General features: G+C 43.3%; 1 protein-coding gene across 1 annotated transcript in view; it reads left to right on the plus strand.

Annotated features, from left to right (window-relative positions):
- ITGB5 (integrin subunit beta 5) overlaps positions 1-26639 on the plus strand; it is a 106580-nt gene extending 79941 nt beyond the window's left edge. Inside the window, exons 11-15 of the mRNA XM_061609045.1 lie at positions 5055-5277; positions 13045-13148; positions 19819-19935; positions 24538-24704; positions 26075-26639. Coding sequence (XP_061465029.1) covers positions 5055-5277; positions 13045-13148; positions 19819-19935; positions 24538-24704; positions 26075-26170 — 707 coding nt within the window. The 3' untranslated portion in view covers positions 26171-26639. The remainder of the gene's footprint in view (positions 1-5054; positions 5278-13044; positions 13149-19818; positions 19936-24537; positions 24705-26074) is intronic.
- Positions 26640-26997: the final 358 nt, after the last annotated feature.

A 26997-nucleotide genomic window follows, 5' to 3' on the forward strand; every position in this document is an offset into this window, starting at 1 on the left:
TTATGGGAAATTCCCCGTTTTAAAGCCATTTTTGCACTTTTGCTGCATTTTCGCGTCATTTTCACATGACGCGCCCCATTATACTCAATGGGTTCCGCTTTACGGCGATTTCCGCTTTATGGCGGCAGTCCGGAACGGAACCTGCCATATAAGCAGCGCCCACCTGTACATGTTACCACAAAGGAGGGACATTTCCATTTGGTGATTTTTTTTTTTTAAACCCACTTGGTTTAAGATCTTGGTACTTAATGTCACTATAATGTAGACTCCAAATTAACTTGAATGTCTTCTGTACTCCCAGTGAGGAACTGGATCTGGCTGGTGGGTCAGATCCTTCATTCCCCCACCCCTCCTCCATGCGCCAACTTTGACAGATGGGAGGGGCTGCCCACCTGTCAAAGTTCAAAGGGGCTTGCTTCAACCATTGATCAGCTGATTGGCAGTTATAGCTGAGCCCCTTAGAAGTCTATTTGCAGTGTGGTTTGATTCAAACCAGCCCTGGAAACAGACATTTTTCCTTGCAGACGTAGTTTGGATTTGAACTGAACAAATGGAAAAAAAGTTCAGGGAGGCTCCCCCCGCAAAGTAACATTTGGGAGCTGACTTTATGCTCCCAATTGTTTCTTTGCAGCCACATCCTTACCAGCCTTGCACATGATGGGAGGTGGCCATTGTTTGGGGGGAAACAGCCTTGCGGGTTGTCTTAACCTTCTGAGATTAGAGCTAGGAGTTTTACAGCGGAACTTTGGTCTGTACTGATGTTTTAAAGTTAGACCAGTGTAGTAAGCGATCTTTAGCACTCCAACACATCCCATCATTTGTTAAATGTAAATGTACTGCCTTCAAGTCGATTCCGACTTATGGCGACCCTATGAATAGGGTTTTCATGAGGCTGAGAGGCAGTGACTGGTCCAAGGTCACCCAGTGAGCTTCATGGCTATGTGGGGATTCGAACCCTGGTCTTCCAGGTTGTAATCCAACACCACACTGGCTCTCATGTCATTTGTTACTATTTGTTTAATTTTTACAATATGTTGTGTACTGTTCTGGAAATGAAATCAGTCAGCCTTGCTTAAAAATGAAGTTGTAACGGAGTATGGCTAAAATGATGAAATAATTCACAGAAAGTATGGCAGTGCTGTAGCCAGAGACCTCGGGGTTGAAATGGCCTGAAGTGCTTATGTTACTGATATTGTTCCTCTTCCTCCTATTCAGAATTATATTATAGGACCTAAAAATGATATAGTCCTTGTCCCAAAGCCCTTGCAGTTACAGTAGCCATGTGTAATGAGAGCAGGGGTGACACTTGGGCTCAGCCTTGAAACTTTTTTTTTTTTTTTTCAATAATTTTTATTCAGATTTTCATAAAACATACAAGACAAAATCATAAAACATTCAAAGACAAAAAACAAAATCAAAAATAGTTAAACAAAAAGAAAAAAAGAAAAAAAAAACAAAAATAAAAAATAAAGAGTAAAATATTGACTTCCCATTTGTCAAAGATCAAATCAGTTATAAGTCTATAATATATAACAATCCTGTCTCTTAAGTCATATTATAAAATCACTTTCCTCCAGTAGTTATCTTACTTAATCATCAAATCTCATAAACATTACTTTATTCTTTCCACAAAAAGTCAAAGAGAGGTTTCAATTCTTTAAGAAATATATCTATCAATTTTTTTTTCCAGATAAGCATATCGATTAATCCATCTCATTACTAATTATGATAATCTTATTGTCATAACCATAGTCAAAATAAACATTTCAATTAATCCATCACATCAGAATCTGTTAGGTTCAATAATTTCAGTAGCCATTGTTCTATTATCTCTATTAGTTCCATTTTCCATCTTCCATCTTCAGTAGTCTTGTTAAGTCCAGTAATTTCAATATCCAATCTTCCATTATCAGTATTCCATAATAATCTTGCTGTCAAAGCCATAGTCATATAGTAAGAGTCTGATGGGGATTACCTCTATCCCAAATATTTTCTTGCCATCCATTCTGAATAGGTTGCTGAAATACTGCTGTAAAATCATATCTCTGTTCTTTTTTTCAAAATACACTGGGTCATCTCTTAAAAGTTTTTCCATTGTCACATGGCTGCAGTTAATTCCATAGATTTTCTCTATATTGGGCTCCATCACATCATTCCAGTCCAGAAGATTATCCATGCCATTGATAACTTTATCTCTAGAATCTTCATTCATTTCTTCAGAGATAACATTGAGTTCCAAACAATAGATTTTATTTCTAAAGTCCATAGACTCCAAATCTTGTTCCTGTTCCACGTTGGTTCCAATCTCCGGGATCTCCTCTCTCACAGGGACCCCTATTCCAGTCTCCAGGGTCACCTCTCTCACAGGGACCCCTGTTCCAATCTCCGGGGTCTCCTCTCTCACAGGGACCCCTTCCAGGGTCACCTCTCTCACAGGGACCCTTATATCTTTAATCTCCTGCTTCATTTTACTCAATTCAATTTTCATTATCTCAATCTCATCCATTATTTTCTGAAACATAGTTATTTCCAGATTTTCAGCCACTTTCTTAATTGCCATTTTAAAAGAAAAATATAGGAAAACCACTTCTTATTTCAGCAACAATTGGGTTAATACTCCAAACTTGGTGACATCACAGTATAAACAGAGCAGACAGCCTTATCTCTCCAATAGTTAAGTAAACAAAATGCAGTTCCCAGGATCGAAACAATTAATGGCAATCGTCAAGAAACAGATTCGTCAAAATAAAATAGACCAAAAAGAGAGTAGTCTCAAAACAGTATAATATTTTTCAAAATAAAAATCTGGAATAGAAATCCCTCTTCTGTGTATATCTTTAGAATGCAAATCCAGGACAGCTTTTTGCAACAAAAACAGAGATAAGCTATTAATTAGTGCGTAGCAGAGAGAAGTTATGGCTCCCCAGTGAGATGTCAAAAACTGATCAATCTGGCAAATCTCTTTTAAACAGCAACAATTTAAGTCAAGTAAAAGAAAAATATAGAAAGAAGGGTGCTTGCCTGTTAGTGCGTTCTCTCTTAGAAGATAAGGTGAACGTTCGCTTTATCAGATAGAGCTTGCTGTTAAAAATCCGTCCCACCTTCGTCGGCTGGACCTCGTCCCATAAATTAATGAGATCTGGTCGTCCCAACAAAAATAGGCTTTGAGGTTAATCTCTTCGTTTCTCCCTACCCGGGAGAAGTTTAATCAGTCAAAAAAAAAAAGAAAAAACTGACTGATATATCTGAATAAGCTTCTTTTGAGGCAGGAGCCCGTCTCAAAAGCAGGCACAGGCTAAGTCACCCTTCCCGGAAGTCGGGCTCAGCCTTGAAACTTTCAGTGCGAGTCACTTCTCCTCAGCCTAATTGACTTCACAGAGGCTACTGCGAGAATAAAATAAGAATTTACTATAACAAAGCCTGTACCTTGGGGAATACAGTGGAGTGGGAGAAAATTTAAATAAAGGCTTCATTTTATCTCTGTTTCCTTCCAATGTAACCTGCTTGACTTCAATGGAAAGGTTATTGCAGTTTCCCTCCCCCCCCCAAAAAAAAAACCCTAAGGAGGGAGCCATTGACTCTACTCTGCAAACATGTTGAACATTCCAAAGTGGTTATCTGGAGTTATTTGGTTGGCTCGGATCCTTCCACTTTTTAAAAACCTCTTCTTTCCAAGTATCTTAAATATGTGGCCTCTGAGTATAGACTGTATCAAAAGAGTTAGGAAATGATTCCTCCAGGGAAAAGTTTTCGCAAAGTTTTGTCAAAGGCCGTGCTGGAAGGTCTGTGGTAGCCTTTTAATGTCTGTTGGTGTTGGCACAAAGTAGAATATATTGTTTCAAAACAATTAAGAGGCTCGTAGATGAAAATATATAATATTAATATTTGTTACCACAGAACAGACGAGGACACACACACAAAAAGAGAGGATGGGGTTTAACTAAGAACATATTCCTTCAGCTGCATCAGGAAATAATAAAGGGCCAAAAAGGGAGAGTGCCTGAACTTTTGCTTCACTGAAACAATAACGGCTAGGAACCTGCTTCTATTTTAATGTTTTGCTTCACCCCTTTGTTTGTATGGTGTATAGCTTAAACTTGCCAGATGGGCTCCATATATGAAATGTGACCCATCTTAAGAGACTGCCCTTTATCCCAGAACATAATGAATGTACAGCCTTTTAGTTTTGACATATGAATCTGCCAATCCTAGTGTAGTTATCCTCACTCCAAATAAATATGGCCAGTGCTATTTATTGCCTAGGGTGTGTTGGGGCTGAACCAGGGAAGCTTTGGTTCAAATCTTTGGGGAAATCACTATGTCTCTGGTTGTGGTTAAGGATTAAAATGGAATCATCCTCAGATACACCATCCTTAAAGGGAAAGAGGGGGAAGCATGTTTGATACATAACCTATACAGCCTTTTTCTCTGGCCAGCAGAGATTGATGATTTGGAGGCTTGCTGTTTTCCTTGGTAGAGTAGGGTAAGACTTGCTTTGTTGGTGTAAGAAGCATGTTACATGTGCTTTATTCATCATTCTTTGTTGGCTGGTTGATTTGTGTAGAGGTTTCAATAAAGTGAGTCCTATCTGCAGTCGGAAGAGGTACAGTTGCGAGAAGACAGGTTTATGCTCCTTGTGAGAACTAGGCCTTAGGTTGTTATTAGCCCTCTCTTTGTTTGGCTGTCTGTATTCAGACACTGTCGCTCCCTCCACATTCAGTTTTGCATTACTCATTTCTGTCACTGTCCCTTTTCACTGCTAGATAGCACTTTCAATTTGCAAAGTACTTGAAATCTTTAACGTGTTTGCTCTCATCGCAATCCTGTGAGGTGCTTCATTGAATATCCCCATTTTTCCCAGACTGGAGCTGAGGCATAGTGACATGCCCAAGGTCACATAATAAATCCATCCATGACTGAGCTAAGCGTTTTGCTTGGACACTGATCCAAGCTTGGCTTTGTAACATTGACCACATTTCTGTCTTTAAGTTGGATTTTCAGCTGTCTTTCACTGGCAACACAAGAGATGTTTGTTCTGTTTAAATTGCCTTTAGGTCACGGGGAATGCCACTGTGGGGAATGCAAGTGCCATCGTGGTTACATTGGGGACAATTGCAACTGCTCAACAGAGACAGACCAGTGCCTTTCTGCCAATGGTCAGATGTGCAGTGACAGAGGCAATTGCATCTGTGGGAAATGCCAGTGTACAGAACCAGGTGCCTTTGGAGAGACATGTGAGAAATGCCCTACCTGCCCAGATGTCTGCAGCACCAAAAGGTATTGTGTGAGCTTGCTGGAATGAAAACTTCAAATAACAACTTGACAACAGTCTCTCATTCTGTGGCTCTTCAACTGCATTAGCGCCCATCCCATCTACCCCTATATTCATGAAAATTCAGGAAAGGATTATGTGTCATGGCTTGAAATTTGCGAGATGGTTCATTAATACAGAAATACCTCCGTTAACGAAGTAGATGAGTTCCTGGATATTTCTTCTTGAACAGAAACTTTGGTACCAGAGGTAGGAATAACATGGAAAGAATAGGGATAGGTTCCTACACCACAAAATAGAAGAGCAGTTCAACATATTTCAGCAAACTTTTTATTCAAATCTAACAATACGTATGTCTGAAATGAAACCATCAGGTCAGTTAGAGACTGCTTGAAGGCTTGCCCTGACTTTTTTTTATAGCAATCTAAAGCACTGAGGACAGTTCTTCCCTCCGTACACTTGAGCAGGCAGGCAAGGGGCAGCCGTCACCACCACCCTGCGCTTGGTCTCTCTCTCTGCCATCCTCCCCTACATTCAAGTAAACATGTCTGCAGTAAACAGTGCTTGCAGGGCACCCGAAGCACTGTTTACTGCAAAAGTGTCTGCGCCACCTGGCAAGGAGCTCCATTCCAGCCATGCATGAGAGAGCTGCCTGCATCAGCCACAATCCAGTAGACAAGGAGCCACATTCTATGTGGGCCCCTCCACATCCCCAGATTTGTTAACCGTATCCCCATTTTTTAGATGAGAAACTGGAGTTGAGACATATTGACATGCCCAAGGCCACATATAACGAGTGCATCATGCTTGTAATGGCTTATTATAGAAAAGGCCATAGCTCAGCTTAGCACTTTTCATGCATGAAGCCTCCAGGTCAGTTTTTGGCATCATCTGTTTAAAAGGCTGGTAGTAGAGCTGGGAAAGATCCATGTTTGAGAGGACAGGAGACTCAACAATTCCAGGCTCATGCATCAATAGTCTATCTTCCTGTAAGCAGATAGCTTTGAGGGAGGGCTGTCAGCAGCAGGTGGCAATGCAGCGCAGGCAGGGCAGCCTTGCACACCTGGCTTCCCAATGCTGCCACTTAGCAAGAGGGTGAGGAGTGAAGGTGATGGGGCAGAGCTAATCTGATGCTCCTATGACAGTTCCCGCACCACGCTGGGCTTCCTGCACCTGCCCCCTCTCCCTTTCAGTAAGCAGGAAGCCAGGTGCGCAACTGCACCCTGCCTGCGCCACTCTGCCAAAGGTTGCTGGCCACAGTTCAGTGGCATGCAGAAGGTGCCAGGTTCAGTCCCGGCATTTCCAGGTAGGGCTGGGTGGGACCCCTGCCTGAAACCCAGAGAACCGCTGCCAGTAAGGGTAGACAATACTGAGCTAGATGGACCAGTGGTCAACTCAGCTTCTTAGGTTCTGTAGCCCAACATCCATTTAGCTTGCATTTGTTTGATGACACTTTTTCAGGCCCACTCCCAAGCTGAATGCAACTCCTTCCACTTGTCTTGTGACCTGTCAGGTATGTGACAGCCCCCCATGTTTTCAGTTCCAAAACAGGTTTATGGAGCTGTAATATGTGCCCAGTGTGCTGTGTGCAGCTTGGTGGTTTGTAGGTTGTGCAGGCATGCACTAATTATGTTGTGTATCATGAAAAAGGATCCTTTACTGAATGCAAAGTTAACTGAAGCAATAAGCATTTTCATCTTTTGCTTTTCAGTTTTACACAGCCTTAAGTGGCTCAGGCCTTAATTGGAAAAAAATTGCAAAAGTTAAAGGACAAATACCTTCTCTACCAAACGGGACTGTCCTAAAGATCATTTCCCAGGGCAAATTCCTTCCAAAGTTCTTGTAATCCCTTTTTTCTTCCTTTATATAAGTCTTCCTACAGAGAGGGTCAAACTCAATTTTACTTCCCTTGGAAGTTCTAACATTAAGAAGAGGTAGTTATTTCCAGCAGGTTAATTAGGAGAACATACCTTGGGTTTTGCAAGGGGTTTTTCAGGGGCCCCAATCAACGTAGTGACGGGTAATGGGAGGTATGGTGTTGGGAGGAGAACGTGCCAGGTAAGGGGAACTCGTCCCAGACAAGTTGTGTCTGTGCCTTGTTCCGGTTCTCCTCATATCCGCAGGATTACTGGTTGTACTATCAGTCAGCTCTCAGATCTCCAGGTGCTGCTTTTAAATGCCAGGTCGGCCCTTAATAAAAAACCCCTTATCCACGATTTGATTGTGGAGAAGGACGCTGATCTTGCGTGTATTACTGAGACCTGGGTGGGTGAACAGGGAGGGGTTGCTCTTTCCCAGCTTTGCCCACCTGGGTACTCGGTGCAGCACTGTGGTAGATCTGAGGGCCGGGGAGGTGGGGTTGCTGTGGTCTATAGGAGTTATTTCTCTCTCACCAAGCACCCTGTCCAGGTGGCGACTGGTCTGGAATGTCTTCATCTTGTGCTGGGCCAAGGAGACAGACTGGGAATACTGTTGGTGTACCGACCACCTTGCTGCTCAACGGCTTCCCTAGCTGAGCTGACGGAGATAGTCTCGGAGGTATTGTTGAGGTCCCCCAGACTCATGGTACTGGGGGATGTCAACATTCATGCCGAGGCTGTCTTGTCTGGGGCGGCTCAGGACTTCATGGCCGCCATGACAACCATGGGGCTGTCTCAAATTGTTTCTGGCCCAACGCATGTATCAGGACATACTCTTGATTTGATCTTCGCCACCGGTCATGGAGATGGTGATCTGAGGGTGGGGTATTTTTCATCTACTCCGTTGTCATGGACAGATCACCGCTTGCTGAGCTTTAGACTCACGACAGCCCTTTCCCTCTGCAGAGGTGGGGGACCTATTAAGTTGGTCCGCTCCCGGAGGCTTATGGATCCTGCTGTTTTCCAGAACGCTCTGGGAGTTTTTCCGGCTGATAGCACTGGCGCTCCTGTCGAGGCCATGGTCGATCTGTGGAATACGGAGATGACCCGGGCCATTGACATGATCGCTCCCACGCGCCCCCTTCGGTGCAGAGCTCATACAGCACCGTGGTATACCCCGGAGCTGAGAGTGATGAAGCAAGAGAGAAGGAGGCTAGAGTGCAGGTGGAGGCGAACTCCTGACGGATGTAATCATTCTTTGGTAAGTGCTTCCACTAAGTTGTATGTAAAAGCGGTTAGCGCGGCAAAAAAGTCTTATTTTGCTGCCACCATCAGATCATCCCTTTGCCGCCCAGCGGAGCTTTTTAGGGTGGTACGAGGGCTTTTACATTCTGGCCCTCATGATACCAAGGAAACATCGGAAGCCCGCTACAACGAATTTGCGGAGCACTTCCAGGACAAGATTGCATGCATCCGTCGGGACTCAGACTCTGCTGTTATGACAGCTGGTTCCATTGAAGTGTCCAGAACACGGTCTTGTCCTTCATTGTTGGATGAATTTCAGTTGGTGCAGCTCGAGGAAGTGGACAAGGTGCTTGGAATGGTGCGGGCGACCACATCTGCTCTGGACCCTTGCCCATCTTGGCTGGTGAAGGCCGGCAGGGCTGTGACCACCGGCTGGGCCAAAGAGGTGATAAACGCCTCCTTGAGAGAGGGAGTAGTCCCTGGCAGTCTCAAGGAGGCAGTAGTAAGACCGCTTTTAAAGAAACCTTCTTTGGACCCAGATGTTTTTTTTTTTTTTTTTCAATAATTTTTATTCAGATTTTCATAAAACATACAAGACAAAATCATAAAACATTCAAAGACAAAAAACAAAATCAAAAATAGTTAAACAAAAAGAAAAAAAGAAAAAAAAAAAAAACAAAAATAAAAAATAAAGAGTAAAATATTGACTTCCCATTTGTCAAAGATCAAATCAGTTATAAGTCTATAATATATAACAATCCTGTCTCTTAAGTCATATTATAAAATCACTTTCCTCCAGTAGTTATCTTACTTAATCATCAAATCTCATAAACATTACTTTATTCTTTCCACAAAAAGTCAAAGAGAGGTTTCAATTCTTTAAGAAATATATCTATCAATTTTTTTTTCCAGATAAGCATATCGATTAATCCATCTCATTACTAATTATGATAATCTTATTGTCATAACCATAGTCAAAATAAACATTTCAATTAATCCATCACATCAGAATCTGTTAGGTTCAATAATTTCAGTAGCCATTGTTCTATTATCTCTATTAGTTCCATTTTCCATCTTCCATCTTCAGTAGTCTTGTTAAGTCCAGTAATTTCAATATCCAATCTTCCATTATCAGTATTCCATAATAATCTTGCTGTCAAAGCCATAGTCATATAGTAAGAGTCTGATGGGGATTACCTCTATCCCAAATATTTTCTTGCCATCCATTCTGAATAGGTTGCTGAAATACTGCTGTAAAATCATATCTCTGTTCTTTTTTTCAAAATACACTGGGTCATCTCTTAAAAGTTTTTCCATTGTCACATGGCTGCAGTTAATTCCATAGATTTTCTCTATATTGGGCTCCATCACATCATTCCAGTCCAGAAGATTATCCATGCCATTGATAACTTTATCTCTAGAATCTTCATTCATTTCTTCAGAGATAACATTGAGTTCCAAACAATAGATTTTATTTCTAAAGTCCATAGACTCCAAATCTTGTTCCTGTTCCACGTTGGTTCCAATCTCCGGGATCTCCTCTCTCACAGGGACCCCTATTCCAGTCTCCAGGGTCACCTCTCTCACAGGGACCCCTGTTCCAATCTCCGGGGTCTCCTCTCTCACAGGGACCCCTTCCAGGGTCACCTCTCTCACAGGGACCCTTATATCTTTAATCTCCTGCTTCATTTTACTCAATTCAATTTTCATTATCTCAATCTCATCCATTATTTTCTGAAACATAGTTATTTCCAGATTTTCAGCCACTTTCTTAATTGCCATTTTAAAAGAAAAATATAGGAAAACCACTTCTTATTTCAGCAACAATTGGGTTAATACTCCAAACTTGGTGACATCACAGTATAAACAGAGCAGACAGCCTTATCTCTCCAATAGTTAAGTAAACAAAATGCAGTTCCCAGGATCGAAACAATTAATGGCAATCGTCAAGAAACAGATTCGTCAAAATAAAATAGACCAAAAAGAGAGTAGTCTCAAAACAGTATAATATTTTTCAAAATAAAAATCTGGAATAGAAATCCCTCTTCTGTGTATATCTTTAGAATGCAAATCCAGGACAGCTTTTTGCAACAAAAACAGAGATAAGCTATTAATTAGTGCGTAGCAGAGAGAAGTTATGGCTCCCCAGTGAGATGTCAAAAACTGATCAATCTGGCAAATCTCTTTTAAACAGCAACAATTTAAGTCAAGTAAAAGAAAAATATAGAAAGAAGGGTGCTTGCCTGTTAGTGCGTTCTCTCTTAGAAGATAAGGTGAACGTTCGCTTTATCAGATAGAGCTTGCTGTTAAAAATCCGTCCCACCTTCGTCGGCTGGACCTCGTCCCATAAATTAATGAGATCTGGTCGTCCCAACAAAAATAGGCTTTGAGGTTAATCTCTTCGTTTCTCCCTACCCGGGAGAAGTTTAATCAGTCAAAAAAAAAAGAAAAAACTGACTGATATATCTGAATAAGCTTCTTTTGAGGCAGGAGCCTGTCTCAAAAGCAGGCACAGGCTAAGTCACCCTTCCCGGAAGTCCTTTGGACCCAGATGTTTTGAACAACTATAGACCGGTGGCTAATGTCCCTTTTTTGGGCAAGGTCTTGGAACGGGTGGTCGCCGGCCAGCTCCAGGCGCTTTTGGATGAAACCGATTATCTGGATCCGTTTCAGTCTGGTTTTAGGTCCGGTTTTGGCACTGAAACAGCCTTGGTCGCCCTATATGATGACCTTTGTCGGGAGAGGGACAGGGGGAGTGTGACTCTGTTGATTCTCCTTGATCTCTCAGCGGCGTTTGATACCATCGACCATGGTATCCTTCTGGGGAGGCTCGCGGAGTTGGGGGCACTGCTTGGCAGTGGCTCTGCTCCTACTTGGCGGATCGTCGCCAGAAGGTAATGCTTGGGGAACATTGCTCGACACCCTGGACTCTCCATTGAGGAGTCCCTCAGGGGTCGGTTCTGTCCCCCATGCTTTCCAACATCTACATGCAGCCTCTGGGTGCGGTCATCAGGAGTTTTGGAGTGCGTTGTCATCAGTATGCTGATGACACGCAGCTCTACTTCTCCTTTTCACCTTCTTCAGGTGAGGCTGTTGATGTGCTGAACCGTTGCTTGACCGCGATAATGGACTGGATGAGAGCTAATAAACTGAAACTCAATCCAGACAAGACCGAGACACTGTTGGTGAGCCCTTTACCTGCCCAGATGGTGGATGTTCATCCTGTTCTAGATGGGGTTACTCTCCCCTTGAAGGAACAGGTTCGTAGTTTGGGGGTCCTTTTTGACCCTTCCTTGTCGCTCGAGGCTTAAGTGGCCTCGGTGGCACGGAATGCGTTTTACCATCTTCGCCTAGTAGCCCAACTACGCCCCCATCTGGACAGTGACGATCTCGCCTCAGTTGTTCACGCTCTGGTAACTTCTAGATTGGACTACTGTAATGCGCTCTACGTAGGGCTGCCCTTGAAGACTGTTCGGAAACTCCAGCTAGTGCAAAATGCGGCAGCCAGGTTGTTGACGAGGACCTATCGGTCTGCGCATATAACACCTGTCCTGGCCCGCTTGCACTGGCTACCCATCTGTTTCCAAGCTAGATTCAAGGTGCTGGTTTTGACCTATAAAGCCTTATACGGTGTGGGACTGCAATACCTTGTGGAACGCCTCTCCCGCTGTGAACCTACCCGTTCACTTCGTTCAGTATCTAAGGCCCTCCTCCGGGTACCAACTCATCAGGAAGCCTGGAGGACTGTTGTTAGATCTAGGGCCTTTTCTGTGGTGGCCCCCGAACTCTGGAACAGCTTACCTGAGGAGATACGCCTGGCGCCTACGGTACTTTCTTTTAGGCGCCAGATTAAGACCTGGCTATACTCCCAGGCATTTTAATGTTTTTACGTTTAATTTTGTTAGTTAACTTGCTGCTATGTGTTATTGATTTTATTATATTATTGTATTTTAATCCAGTTTTGTACACCGCCCAGAGAGCTACTAGCTATGAGCGGTCTAGAAATGAAACAAAATAAATAAATAAATAAATAAAATAAAAACCACAGGAACCTTCTCTGGGGTAATATCTGCAGAACCAAGTTGTACTGACCTTAAGACCCATGGTAAGAAGGCCTTGGCAGCTTCCATGCTGTATCCACCACATCATGCACATGCAGAGCACAAACACTGTTGGTGGTGACGGCGGCGGTGGCGACTGCTGCTGCTTATAAAAATATTGCTGATAAAGTTGAATCCAAACTGAACAAGGCACTTAATTCTTGAGCAAATATTTATAGTTTGTTTCATTGATGCACCATTGCTATTTTAAAATATGGGAACAGTCAGAAAGCCGGTGCAAAAAGTAAGAGTTTTATGTTTTGGATGTCATCTTGGCAGTGGAGTTTGGTTTTATCTCCATGTGCTAGATGTTAAGCTGAAGTGGAAAATCACCCAAACTGTAAACTACTCTAGCAGTGATAACTTATTCTTGAGTGGGAAGTGTTAGATCTTGATGCTTTTCCTTACATACAGGAAACAAACATGTAGCAGTGACCCTTACGTTAAAGCAATCTGTGGCTTCGTTGATATGTGGTTGCCACAGGAAAAAATATATTATTTTGAGAATTCAAATGCAAATGTGATTTGAAGATATGAGTATCAGTCTTCTGTCATTCATCTTTCAAAGGGACTGCATTGAATGTATGCTGTTCAACTCAGGAAAACTGGCTGACAACCAAACCTGCCAAAAACACTGCAGGGACGAAATCATTACGCGAGTGGATGTTCTCAGTAAGTACAAGCAAGGTGTGAACTAGGTGGAACACTGGCACAAGTGAATGCTGCAAATCAAAGCTGCATTTCTAGCCACTAGTTTAAAAGCAACTTTAAAGAAAAGAGAAATGGTTTGGTTTTTTCAAAAAAAATAGATACTTCCTGAATGTATTAGACAAGATGTTTCTGATAGAGCTAGACAAGTATTGGTACTGTAACAAAAGGCCAGAACTATATTCAGTTCTAATCACCCAGTTTGAAGCAGCAGGAATTTGAAAATGGAATGAGCACAAAGAGCAGCAAACAAAGACGTGTAGGGGAGAGCAAAATAAAAGAACAGAGGTGTATGTGTGTGGGTGCAGCTTAGAAAAAAGGAAGCTGAGAGGTGATATAATACCATTCTATAGATAACGTTAACAGTTATACAGCAGCAGGAGATTGTTGTCACAGATAAAACGTGTTGGGAACCTGTGGCTCTCCAACTGTTGCTAGACTAGAACTCCCATAATCCTTGAGCATTGTCCATGCAGGCTGTGGGTGACGGGAGTCCAGCAACATATGGAGGGATACAGGTTCCTTACTTCCGAGTTAACAGAAAGCTATGTCTTGAGGGGTTGGATGACTACAGCTTTATTCCGCTGCTCTCTGTCTGGAGTGCACTGTAGTCTGGATTGAGTAGTTCAATCTTTCTGGGAGTGAAGTGCAGCTGGGGCACAGATAACCCTGCTTTGTTAATTGTATAACCCTGCTTTGGAGAGAAAGCTGGATGACCTTTTGGTCCACTCTAATGCTATCCTTCAAAGTACATTAGCCTAGAAGCCATGATATCTCCTGACTTTAAACTCGGTTATGTTATGTTTTGTCACATTCCATTGCTTGCCAAAGAGGTGGGGTGTGTGTAGCATCCTAGCTGCCACTGCTGAGCCTTACTTGTGGCTCACCCTTACCTCACCCCAGTTCGCAGACAATGTGTATTTGCCAATGCAAATGTTGCAACACACATTCTTTTTCTTCCTCTTTCATCTGCTTGTGGTGGGTTTGCTCCTATCAGCACTTTTATTATTATTCATTTTGCTGTTTAAATGTGACTCCACTGTCAGCTCTCCTTGGTGAATTTTTTTTCATTAGTGGCATCCAAAAATGCAACAGAGGCTTTCTGGCAGCATATTTTAAAAGTGACTTGCTCTTGGGACTACCACATGAAACCCTTTTGGCTGTTTCTGTACATACAGATGTCTACCAATCATAAGAAAGCATAAAATCTAGTTTACCGATGGCACAGTGAACTCCTTCAAGCATGCTTCAAACAGTGTCTTACCAGGATCCAGCCTATCACTGCTTCCAAGCACTGGATCTACACTTTCACAGCCTCTCCTGAAAGGGGGGGGGAGTTGTGTGCCATCCATGCTCCAAATCCCCAGATGATAGCTCCCAGCAGTTTCATATAGATGTTGAAAAGCATAGGAGACAGAAGGGACTCAAAAGCCACGAGGTCGAGCAATGGTCCCCGAGTACTACTTTCGGGTAACAAGCATGCAGATAGAAATGGAGCCACTGCAGTACAGTGCCTCCAACTGCTGCCTTGAGTCGCTCCAGCAGCAGTGATGAATGGTGTCAAAAGCTGCTGAGAGAACAAGAAAAGACTGCAGAGCCATACTCCCTGCCATCTCTTCCCCAATAGAGGTCATCAGTCAGGGTGACCAAGGCCGTTTCAGAGCTGAAACCAGACTGAAATGAGTCTAGACAGTCTGCTCACTCCAGGTGTACCTGTAGCTAACCAGCCATCACTCTCTCAATCACCTTGCATAGGAAGTGAATTTTAGAGACTGGTCCAAAACCTCTGGATCCAGGGAGCGCCTCTTCAAGAGAGGCCACACTACTGCCTCTTACATAGTGAGGTGTTAACCACTCCCTGGACCCATCCAGCCAATCCCCTCCTACTAGATTTTAGCAGCCATGATAGGCAGGGATCGAGAGGGTGTGTAGTGGGGCTCACTGCCACAAGAATCCTGTCTGCATGCTGAGGGTGAAACAACTGAAATTGGTTCCTTAAGCTGTTAACTTGATGGTGCTCCTGAGTCATCCAATGGTTCTTCAGTAATTTTGGAATCAAATTCAGCACAGATACAAGTGAAGTGATCCGCAAATCTCTCATTGCAGGCTATTGAGTGGTCCTATCTTAATGATACAACACTGATCTGAACCAGCCAATTTACCATTTTAAACCGCTGTGCTTGGTGGCTCACTGAGGATGCAACAGAGGCAGAGAAGTATTGGGGGGGGGTTGCTGCCATCATTGCCATAGGATAGGTACAGCTGTGCACTTGTATCTCTGTTCAAGGGGTGGGGAACCTCAAGACTGGGGGCCAAATGTGGCCCTCCAGGCCTCTCTGTTTGGCCTCTGCAGGCCATACCCCTTACTGGCCCTGCTTCACAGCATGAGTGCTTTTGCCTAGCTGGAATGTGTTACTGAACTCTGATGCCTCTTGCTTGTCTGAATGGAGGACAGACAGGGTGTGTGAGTGCAGAAATTAACCTACTGCAGAGAGGCAAAATTTACATTCATTGCTCCACCCACTTTTGCCTCTTGTCCCGCCCACCACTGGCAGTGGCCCTCAGAAGGGAATGTAGCCTCCAGCCTGAAAAAGGTTCCCCACCCCTGCTCTGTTTAGTCAGATTTGCATTGAGATTTGTGCCACCTCAGCCAGCCCAGCTCAGTCAATGGTTGAACACCAGGGAGGACAGTACACCAACAAGATCCCTGTTCTGGCTCTGCAACCCAATGCCGAGTACAAACCCTCACATACATCTCCAAGATGGACTGACATCCTGGTGAGGGTGATGAAACTTTATGGATGACTGCCACACCCTTGCCCCCTCCCTCTGGTTTTGACTGGTGCTGCACTGAATACCCAGCTGGGCAAAGCTGAGTAAAATCAGTCCTTCACCTCCTGCTCAGCCATCAGGTTTTGATAGTGCACACTAGGTCAGTCACCTCATCCATGCTCAAACCAAGAGTGAAAGTTGTTTTATTGTGGATGAGGGATGTGCTAGAATTCTGCCCAAGTTAGAATTCGACCCAGTGTGCGGCAGCTGTGAAAAAGGCAAATTCCATGCTAGCGATAATTAGGAAAGGTATTGAAAATAAAACAGCCGATATCATAATGCCGTTGTATAAATCTATGGTGCGGCCGCATTTGGAATACTGTGTACAGTTCTGGTTGCCTCATCTCAAAAAGGATATTCTAGAGTTGGAAAAAGTTCAGAAGAGGGCAACCAGAATGATCAAGGGGATGGAGCGACTCCCTTATGAGGAAAGGTTGCAGCATTTGGGGCTTTTTAGTTTAGAGAAAAGGCGGGTCAGAGGAGACATGATAGAAGTGTATAAAATTATGCAGGGCCTTGAGAAAGTGGATAGAGAAAAGTTCTTCTCCCTCTCTCATAATACTAGAACTCGTGGACATTCAAAGAAGCTGAATGTTGGAAGATTCAGGACAGACAAAAGGAACTACTTTACTCAGTGCATAGTTAAACTATGGAATTTGCTCCCACAAGATGCAGTAATGGCCACCAGCTTGGATGGCTTTAAAAGAAGATTAGACAAATTCATGGAGGACAGAACTATCAATGGCTACTAGCCGTGATGGCTGTGCTCTGCCACCCTAGTCAGAGGCAGCATGCTTCTGAAAACCAGTTGCCGGAAGCCTCAGGAGGGGAGAGTGTTCTTGCACTCGGGTCCTGCTTGCGGGCTTCCCCCAGGCACCTGGTTGGCCACTGTGAGAACAGGATGCTGGACTAGATGGGCCACTGGCCTGATCCAGCAGGCTCTTCTTATGTTCTAGATTTGGTACTAAATTTTCAATTAATTTGCTTATTCTCAATAGTTAAGGATTGGATTTTAGTGTGGCAGATTTCTGCAGCTAATTTTGAAAACGGGCTTTAAAAAAATCCGCCTCTAAAATATCAATTTTAAGAATGATAATTCATCAATATTTCTTTCAACAATATTGACATTAGTATCAATATTTCCCCCCGAGCGAATAGGTAAAAATAGTAGCTAGTGCATAAAGAACAAACTTGAATCAATGCCAGCCTGTTAAGTCCTAACAGAGTACTTTCAAACCGGCCCCGGCCAATGACTTCCATCCCTGTTGTGGACTGACTTGGCATTAATTCACAGCACCACCAGATGGTAGGGCAAGTCAGCATTGGCTACCTAAGTCTCTATTGGGGGGTAGTTAAGCAGGGACGATAGATACGAAGTATCTGCCATCACTCCTACGATGATATTGCCTATCCCTCGTTCCATACTTTCCCTCCCTAAAACCTTGGCAATAGTGGCCTCCTAGACCTTCCGCGCCTGTCTACTCTGTCCCAGGCACATGATTCTTTTATTAGTGGGTGGCTGGGTGGGTTGGGTTCCAGCCCAAAGGCAACCACTCAATCTCAACACAGAAGGGTTCAAAATATTCCCCACCCTTTCAGTTAGGGAGAGATAAGGTAGTAGTTATCCCACTTGGCAGGAATGTGTGTTCCAGGTGCAATCTTCTGTGCAGAATGCCAGGGAATTCTGTCACCGATAAATGGTTTCATCCTTTACTGCAACCCCTCTATCTCTCACCTGGGGACCCTTTCTACCTACACTCAGTTCCTGTCTCACACAGAACCCAAATGCAGTCCTAGACCCTGGTCCACCTTCTCGCAATAAGGCTGTCTACCACAGAAGCATGCTAGGGGTTCATACCTGTGTCTCCCCAAGGGGCAATCCCCAGCTGGCTCACTTTTTAATCTGACTCCTGACCCAGCTAGGGAGCCAGTTAACCACTCCACACTTGCTCTCATCCTTACTTCTCCAGCACAGCTCTGCTTCTCCAGAACACTGCTTTCTCTGCAGCACTCCAGGCTGCTCAGGAGCAGAGAGGCCACGGGTTGCTTGCTGCTGCTGCTGCTCCTCTGCTCCTAATAAGCCCAGCAAGCCTACTACCTGCTGCCACCTCCTTCAGCAGCTACATTAGGAAAGTTGGCTATCCTGCAGTTATACACAAGAAAGTCTCAGCATTCTCCCCTGGACTAAATAGTCCTTGAGATAATTTTCTTAGGACTGCATTCTGCTGGCCACTCATTCCATTGGCACTCTAGCTCTAGAGTGCAATTCTTATACCATTAAAGCCCATGGGGATCTGGATATTAAATTTTACAGAACTAGGATTGCACATATAGAGGATTTACCTGCAGAGGACAAAATTACCACTGGGCAACGTCAGGCCATGGTGTGATGTATCCATATTCTAATTTTTCTGCGAGTAGTGGTGCTTATGGTTGTGTGATTTCCAAATCCATCAGATGGGCTTTTCATTTTCAAGGTTAGCAGCCTGTCCTTACGTGATCCACTGGGAAAAAATGCTTAAAATAACAGTCTTCCCCCTTGTCTTCCATTACTTCCCTCCCATTTTTTTCTTGCCCCTCCCATATCCACCTTGCTTTCAAAAATAACCCTTCAAACCATTTCCGGAGATAAAACCGTTCAGCACACTTTTGGAATGCAAACACAGTGGATGGATTGCAGTTTTGATAACTTCTCCACTTTGTCAGCACTTTGCAGCTGTACGCCTCAAAATGGGACTGCTGTCTGTGGAGTAGTCAAAAACAAAAGCAAGAGAAAGCAAAAGGAATCCACAGGAGAGCTTGCAATTGCTTGGCATTCTAGCCTCCATCACTTATGAGTCTCTCTTTTTGTCTTAAGCATAAATCAAATATGCATTTATTTTGGAAATCTGTTAAGTTGCTTCAAAAATAGAGGAATGCATTTTCCGACCCTAGGAGCCTTTACAAATTATTAGTTTATTATTCAAGTAGTACACTTGATATTTAGTTTTAACAATGATCCAGACAGCTTTTTCCCAGTTAGCACACTACTACAGGAAAAGCGGGAGATGCTGCTTTCCCCCTTTCAGTTGTAAGCAAAACTGCATTTTCCAAGTGCTTGCAGTGTTATTATTATAAGTTTATTTATACCCCGCCTTTCAGCCAAAGGCCCTCAAGGCAGCTTACAAGAAAAATTGCTGGGGAAGATGTATTCCCCCTCCCCATCCCCATGCCCCAACTGGATGGCAAAATTAAGCTTTCTTCCAATTACTTCTCCTCCATGCAGATTGGTAGGAGGAAATGAAACTTCCTCTTTCAAAGAAACCCTTCCAAGTTTCAGTTGTGTTTGGCCTTCTTTCAGAGACATAGAAATTCCTCTTTTAGTAGGGTGGAGCCACACTAACATTGCCTTTGCAATCCTGGATTATGTTTATCCTTAGGTTTCGAAATGCATATGCACAAGACTGAGACAAGGGGCCTGGATACTGCTTCCACATATTCCCTATGTTAATGGTTTCAACAATTTTAGACATTTGAATGGTTTCATAATTTGCTCCATATGTACCAACAGGAAGGCTCTCATATTGAAAGGAATCCAAAGACCCAAGAGACTTAGAATCCCAACACATTCTTCTATTTCTGGGGCCAAAATAATTGGTATTTTAAACATATGTTTCGATGTGCTGAACAAGTGCCCAACAAAACAAACACAGAGCAACTAATGCTATGAATATGTTGAAGTTTGAAATACTTTCCAACATATGCCACAATATACTAGGAGGTCCTTCTATTGTAAAGAGAATTTTCTTAAATTTTATTCCAGAGACTGATGACTTTCATTCAGTCTTGTGTGCTTACCCAGTGAAGGACTGCGTAATGAAGTTCACATATTCAGAACTCACCAGTGGAAAGACAAACATCACAGTTCTCAAGGAGCCAGGTTTGTTATATTGTACTTGCTTTTTCCTGTTTGATATAAGATGTCTATACTGACAATGCAACAGTTTCAGTGCAGTCTTGATAGGAGAATCAAAAAGGCTAAACTCCCTTGGAACATTATGCGTCCTTTGCCACCACTGAAGGTTCTACTAGTTGGACATTGTCCCTAGATACAGTGCCTTTGCAAAAGTAATCAGACCTCTGACCAATGCTTTCATATTACTGAATTACAAATGGTACATTGTAATTTTGTTCTGTATGATATTTTATTTTGAAACACTGAAACTCAAAATCAATTATTGTAAGATGACATTGGTTTTATGGTGGGAAATGTTTGTAAGAAACAAAAAAACTGAAACATGTTGCTTGCATAAGTAGTCAACCCCCACACATTAATATTTGGTAGAGCCACCTTCACTGCAATAACAGCTTTTGGGGTAGGTATGTACCAGCTTTGCACACAGTTCGGAGGGATTTTGGCCCATTCTTCTCGGCAGATTCACTCCAGGTCATTCAGGATGGTTGGACATCACTTGTGGATTGCAATTTTCAAAGAACGCCACAGATTCTCAATGGGATTGAGATCAGGACTTTGACTGGGCCACTGTGGGACATTCACCTTTTTGAGCCACTCCAATGTGGCTTTGGCTTTCTGCTTGAGATCATTGTCCTGCTGAAAAGTGAATTTCCTCCCAAGCTTCAGTTTTTTAGTGGACTGAAGCTGGTTCTCTTGCAGTATTGCCCTGTATTTTGCTCCATCTGTTCTTCCTCAGTTTTAACAAGATGCCCGGTCCTTTCTGATGAGAAGCATTCCCACAGCATGATGCTGCCACCACATTTCACTGTAGGGATGGTGTGTCTTGAGGCATGGGCAGTGTTAGGTTTGTGTCACACATAGCGCTTTGAGTTTTGGCTATAAAGCTCTATCTTGGTCTCATCTGACTAACAAAACCTTTTCCCACATCGCAGCTGGGGCACTCTCATGCTTTCTGGCAAACTCCAGACATGCTTTCAGATATTACTTTCTGAGTAATGGCTTCTTTCTTGCCACCTTACCATACAGGCCAGCGTTATGCAGAGCTCTTGATATGGTTGACTGGTGCACCATTAGTCCACTCCCAGCCACTGAACTCTGTAGCTCCTTCAAAGTGATTGTTAGTCTCCTGTGGCTTCTCCCACAAGTCTCCTTGTTTGAGTGCTGAGTTTTGAGAGATAGTCTTTTCTTGGCAGTGCCTAGGTGGTGTGATGCAGCTTCCATTTCCTGACTATTGATCCAGTTGTGCTCACTGGGATATCCAAACACTTGGATATTATTTTGTACCCTTTTCCTAATCTATGCATATGTATTACATTGTCTCCCACTTCTGTAGAATGCTCTTTGGTCTTCATTGTCTGTCAGATCCACAGCCTGACCAATGATCCTTTAACAGTGGGGTTTTTATCCTGACAATGTGACAACAGCTTTAATTACCAATGATAAGGTTACTGTGTCCTCGATAGGGCAATTTCTTTCATCAGTGTAAACTGGGAGCTTCCACAGGACAGGGGTTGAATACTTATGCAAGCAACATGTTTCAGTTTTTTTGTTTCTTACAAACATTTCCCACCATAAAACCAATGTCACCTTACAGTAACCGATTTTGGATTTCAGTGTTTCAAAATAAAATATCCTACAGAATGAAATTACAATGTACCATTTGTAATTCAGTAATATGAGAGCATTGGTCAGGGGTCTGAGTACTTTTGCAAGGCACTTGTATGCTTTCCCTTGTAGGTTGTAGGGAAGACACATGAGCAGTCTTAGACATTTCAGGGAAACCAAATCTTCCCCCTCCACATAGTCAGGGCTTTGCTGAGTGGTGGGGCCTCTGCTGGATCTGCAGCCCTGCTGCACATGGGGGGGTTAAGGCAGAAGGCTAGAGGGCAGTAAAATTGCTGCAACAATCTGGAGCTGGCACAGCAATGGGATCTGGATTAGGCCTGATGCAGTTGCACAACTTGAAGTGAGACCAGCTCGGGATCCAGTGGATCCTGGGCTAGCTCAGCGCCACCCGCCCACCCCCTGCCATCCCACTTTGAGGCTTTCTGCTGGCTACCAGCAGTACCTTCTCCTGCCTGCATGTTCACAAGGGGAGTACCTGTCATGGCCCCGTCAGAGGACTCATCAGACGAGGATGACTCGGGAGTAACAGCAGCAGACCCAGAAGCAGCAGACCCAGAAGGAGAAATGGAGGAAACTCCTGAGAACCCAGCTCCTTCTCCCCCTCAGCTGCAGAGCACCTCAGACACAGCTGAGGCCCTTCAGCCAGACGCAGACAGTGAGCAGGATACTCCCCCCTCACCTGCAGAACGTAGACAACAGAAGGTCAGGCAGAAGAGGGGCAGGCCTGTCCACTTAAGGCCAAAACGCTGATGGCTCACACCTGCTGACAAACCTGCTCCTTAAAAGTCAAACCTTGGCTTCAGCTTGTTGCTGACTACAATGTCAGGCGTGACCACTGTGTGCCTTCCTATCCCCTGAACCTTGACTTGGACTGATCTCTTGGGAAGCTAGACCCAGACCTTCACTGATGTCTCTTCTGGATTTCTGGCTTGGCACGTAAGCTTTGAACGGCCTCTGCCCTTATCTTGCTTCCTCCTTGCTAGCCTGGCAGATTTCTAGCCAAGCTTCCGGCTGAGGAATGGCCTGGCAGTTACCAAGGAATTTCCAGCCCTGCCTGCACCCCTACCAACACTGCTGTCTCAGTGAAGAGCTGACAGTACCATACCAATGAAGTGACGCTTATATCACTCTGTTGGCAGCAGCCTGTGAAAGTCTGGCTTAGCTGAGAGAACTGGGTGGAGGGACATTTCCACCCAGTCCAACACGCATACCCCCAGCCTACCACAAGGCGGGTTTGGATTGCTGTCTGCTAATTAGTCTTCACTAGGGAAATTTTTTTATGTGTAATTAAGCCAGAGGAACAGATTCTAATAGGGAGTGGTTCACAGAATACTGAGGAGGGGGGATAGTGGTGGATAGTTGGTGAGCAACACCAGGCACATCTGGAGCCCATCAGAAGGACCTTGTGCGATGGGATGATGAAGTGAGCTTACCTCAGTTTTGCAAGCATTGCTGCCAGAAAAAACATCTGAGCCAGTCGGAGCTTATCAGCTAGACCCAAATCTCTACCCTTTCCATATCCGAGTTATTTTTTAAACCTAACTATGACCAAAGTAAGAAGAACCTAGATAACTCGCAGTATAAAGCAAAAATCGAAAGCTCCAGATCGAAACAATTCTAAACTTTGGACAGAGTCCAAGCTTGAATTTTTGTAGTTGAAAGTTTATCACTGGAGTTTGTTTCCAATACCTGGATTGAAACAAAACCTTAGAGCAGCACAGTATAATCAGAAACCCTGATTTCCACTCCTAAAAACTCCCCAAATCCTAACTTCCAAATGTACTCCGCCAATTATTACTTGCCAGCAGAAATTATGTCATGAGGTGCTTATGCTCGATTCCAAAAAAGCTCAACAACACTGAAAGCTTTTCTTACTGCAGTTCTAATTCCAATCTAAAAAAGGCACCCATATCTGTTACTGTAGCTTCCAGCACAGTGAGCTGTTAGCACCCCAACAAAATGCTGTGTTTTTCAGAAATAAATTAGTTTATATAAAGGAAGAGACCAATACAAGCCCAGCTAGGGGCTGCTTCTGCAGTTATCCCTAGCTCTGGAATTACAAATATAAAAGGGGTGTGTCACACACAAACTTCCCTGCCCAAATCAGCTGTCAGGGGCTCTGTCCATACATAGGCCTTTAACAAGCTGAAATCCTACCAATCAATTATTTAGGAAATTGAATTGAGTTGCCTCAGTCTTGTGCCAAAATAACTGAGCTGTGGGATTTCACCACCCTCTAAAATGGGTTGGGAACCTTTTTCAGACTGAGGGCTGCAGTCCCTTCTGGGCAACATTTCATTCCCATATGCCAGTGATGGGCAGGGCCAGCAACAAAAGTGGGTAGAGCAGTGGATGTGAATTTTATCAGTTGATGAGGGTAGTTTCTACACACACTCACACACCCCTCTGTCTTCCATCCAGGTGAACAAGAGAGTGTGAAGTAGGGCCAGTGAGGGGTGTGGTCTGGGGAGAGAGGGTATGGGTGAGGAAGTGGCCTGAGGGCCAGATAGAGAGGCCTGGATGGCCACATTTGGCTTCAGAAACTGAGATTCTCTACCCCGTCCTAAAAGATCTAGACATATGGAATCCTGGCTATTGGACTGGGCTGGGTAATTGCCCATGCAACATCTAACTAACAATATGTGCACAGAAAGAGCCACTTACTGATTGAGGGCATGTAACAACTCTGCTTCTGCAACAATATATATGCAAATGAATTAGCACAGCTGCTCATACAGTAAAAGGTAACTGTTGCCTCTTAAATAAGACACAAGCACTGCAAACAACTATTTGAGGAACCACTACATTCTGGTATTTTCAGATTACACTGACTTTAGAATCATGCAACATTTATGGGTTATTTTGCACATGGGGTTTTTTATTGCTGTTATCGTCCTTGTCTGTAATGATCAATAGTGGGGCCCTTTTTTTCTTTACCAGAGTGTAGCACTGCCCCTGATGCCATGATGATCTTATTGACCGTGGTAGGCAGCATTGTGTTCCTCGGCATTATACTCTTGGCAATTTGGAAGCTGCTGGTCACTATTCATGACAGGCGGGAATTTGCCAGATTCCAAAGTGAGCGTTCCCGGGCAAGATATGAAATGGTAAGTATTTACTTATGGGGGGAAAAGCGAGGAAAGAGCTGGAAAAGGGATGGGAAGAAATGTGTAAGAGTACTGAGGACTTGTGAGCAGAAGGAGAAATTCCTGCTTTGCAGTGTTCAAGGAACTATCCATGGGCCTAGTCCTTGTTCCATCTACTTGTATCTTGAAACATTGCATACCCTGTAGTTTGACTACCAATTATTTACTTTGGGGAGAGCTACTTCCCTAGCCACCCGGGCAATCTACATGCTCTGTGATATCAAAATTCCTTTGACCTGGATATAGTACATTCTATGTAGTGTAGGAAACAGCGGTATATAGCCTTTCCCCCACAAACAGGATCAGGTCGTTCTTTTTGATGACTTGATCAGTTTGTATATGCAGCTAGCTTGCAATGTTGAGCATTGTAAGGAGAAATTCATATTTTTAATTTTTATTTATATCCCGCCCTTCCTCCCAGCAGGAGCCCAGGGCGGCAAACCAAAGCACAAAAATACTTTAAAACATCATTAAAACAGACCTTAAAATACATTAAAACAAAACAACTTTAAAAACATTTTTTAAAAAGCTTGAAAAACATCTTTAAAAGGGTTAAAAACAGTTTGTTTGTTTGTTTTTAAAAAAGGTTTTTTAAAAAAACATATTAAAAAGCAATTCCAACAGATGCAGACTGGGAAATCTGACATATTTAGGCAACTTTCAGTGTACAAGTTGATTTCTTTCTACTGAGCTCACTACAAAATCTGAGCAATCATGACCTTTACCCCTTCACATGTAACTACTTAATTTCTACCACTCACAGCCAACCATTTATAGTTGAGGCTTAAATCATCCCAGAATCCCATTGGCATTGCTCTTTCAAATTGTCTGTGAGAGAGCTTCATATCATTGGTAGAACAAATCTTAATTATGGTTGGTCAATGTCTTCAGGCTCCAGAGTAGCGTTCAGGTCTATTACTCTTCTTTTAGACAAGTTATTTTTGTCCATCAGAAGAATTTAGGTTTAATTACCAAAGCCTACCCCCCTCATGTAGCTATATACAGTTATTGCAAATCTGGCCAAAGTCCAATAGAATAGACAGGTGGAGCTGTATGTGAATAGTTTCCCAGGTGGCCTCTTAATACAAACCATCTTAATTGTCATGAAAGGGCGAAACTTTAAAAGGTAGATGGACTGTGGCTCAGATGGCACGTTTTGATAGAGACTTCAGCTGTATACAGGAGACGCTAGCAAAATAGCTTATGTGGAGGGACTAATTGGATTCCTTCAATTCCATCGACTGCAGTGGGATTTATATGTGGTTTTCATGTATAGAGTTCAATCTCACTGCAAAGACACTGTATCACTTTTTTCTTTTTCTTTTTTGTAGGCTTCAAACCCCCTTTACCGAAAGCCTATTTCTACACATAGCTTAGACTTCACATTCAACAAACTTAACAGGACCCATAATGGTTCAGTTGACTGAAAGAATGCTTGAAGGTGGAGAAGAGAGTGGAATGTTTGACAAATGCTTGGCTTCCTCACCACTTCCCAAATGGAAGACAGAATCCTCTACAGTGGGACAGTATTTTAAAACACAACTTGAATGTCAGGAGATGGCTTCCATTTGCACATCGAGGACAAATGGCCAGCAGCCATGTGCTCTGCAGATCTCGAACCCAAAGCCCCACTGAACAAGTTCTCACTGGCCTGGACTTCTTGCTGCCTTGGAAGTGCCAGCCTATGGAACAGCATGTCATATAGCAGCTTCAGCCATATCTTGGTTAGAAAAAAGGCATGCAGGCCCAATTCATAGGGATGTTGTGTCGCTGCCAGTTTTTAGAGCAAAAAACTAGCTTTGGAGAAGGTGGTGGCAGCATTGTTTTTTTTGTTTTTTAAAGGTGTTATACAGTTTTTAGAATAAATTTTTATTAAATATAAAGCAATTGCATATATATATGCTATGAGTATACTTATTCCTTTGCCTCCTTGATCAAGTTTATTACGAAAGATACATCTCACTATTTTTAAGGCCCTTTATCGGAATTTAAAGTAACTTCAAGGGACCGTTGTTAGTGTACAACTTTGACCTCAGAATGATAAGACTGTGCACTGAACAAGCAAAGGGTTTAAGTTGCCGGAAACGCCACCCTGTTGCCCTCTTTAGTGGTTATGTAGCCATAAACTTTAGAAAATAGGAGAGAATGTCAAGGCTTCAACTCTGAACATGCTTATTTTGGAGTAACTCCCACTGAACAAGTAGGGCTTACTTCCAAGTAAACATAGATGTTAGCCCTTTATCTTCAAGTCATC

The sequence above is a fragment of the Rhineura floridana genome, chromosome 2 (genome assembly GCF_030035675.1).
Source record: "Rhineura floridana isolate rRhiFlo1 chromosome 2, rRhiFlo1.hap2, whole genome shotgun sequence".
Taxonomy (NCBI): Eukaryota; Metazoa; Chordata; class Lepidosauria; order Squamata; family Rhineuridae; genus Rhineura; species Rhineura floridana.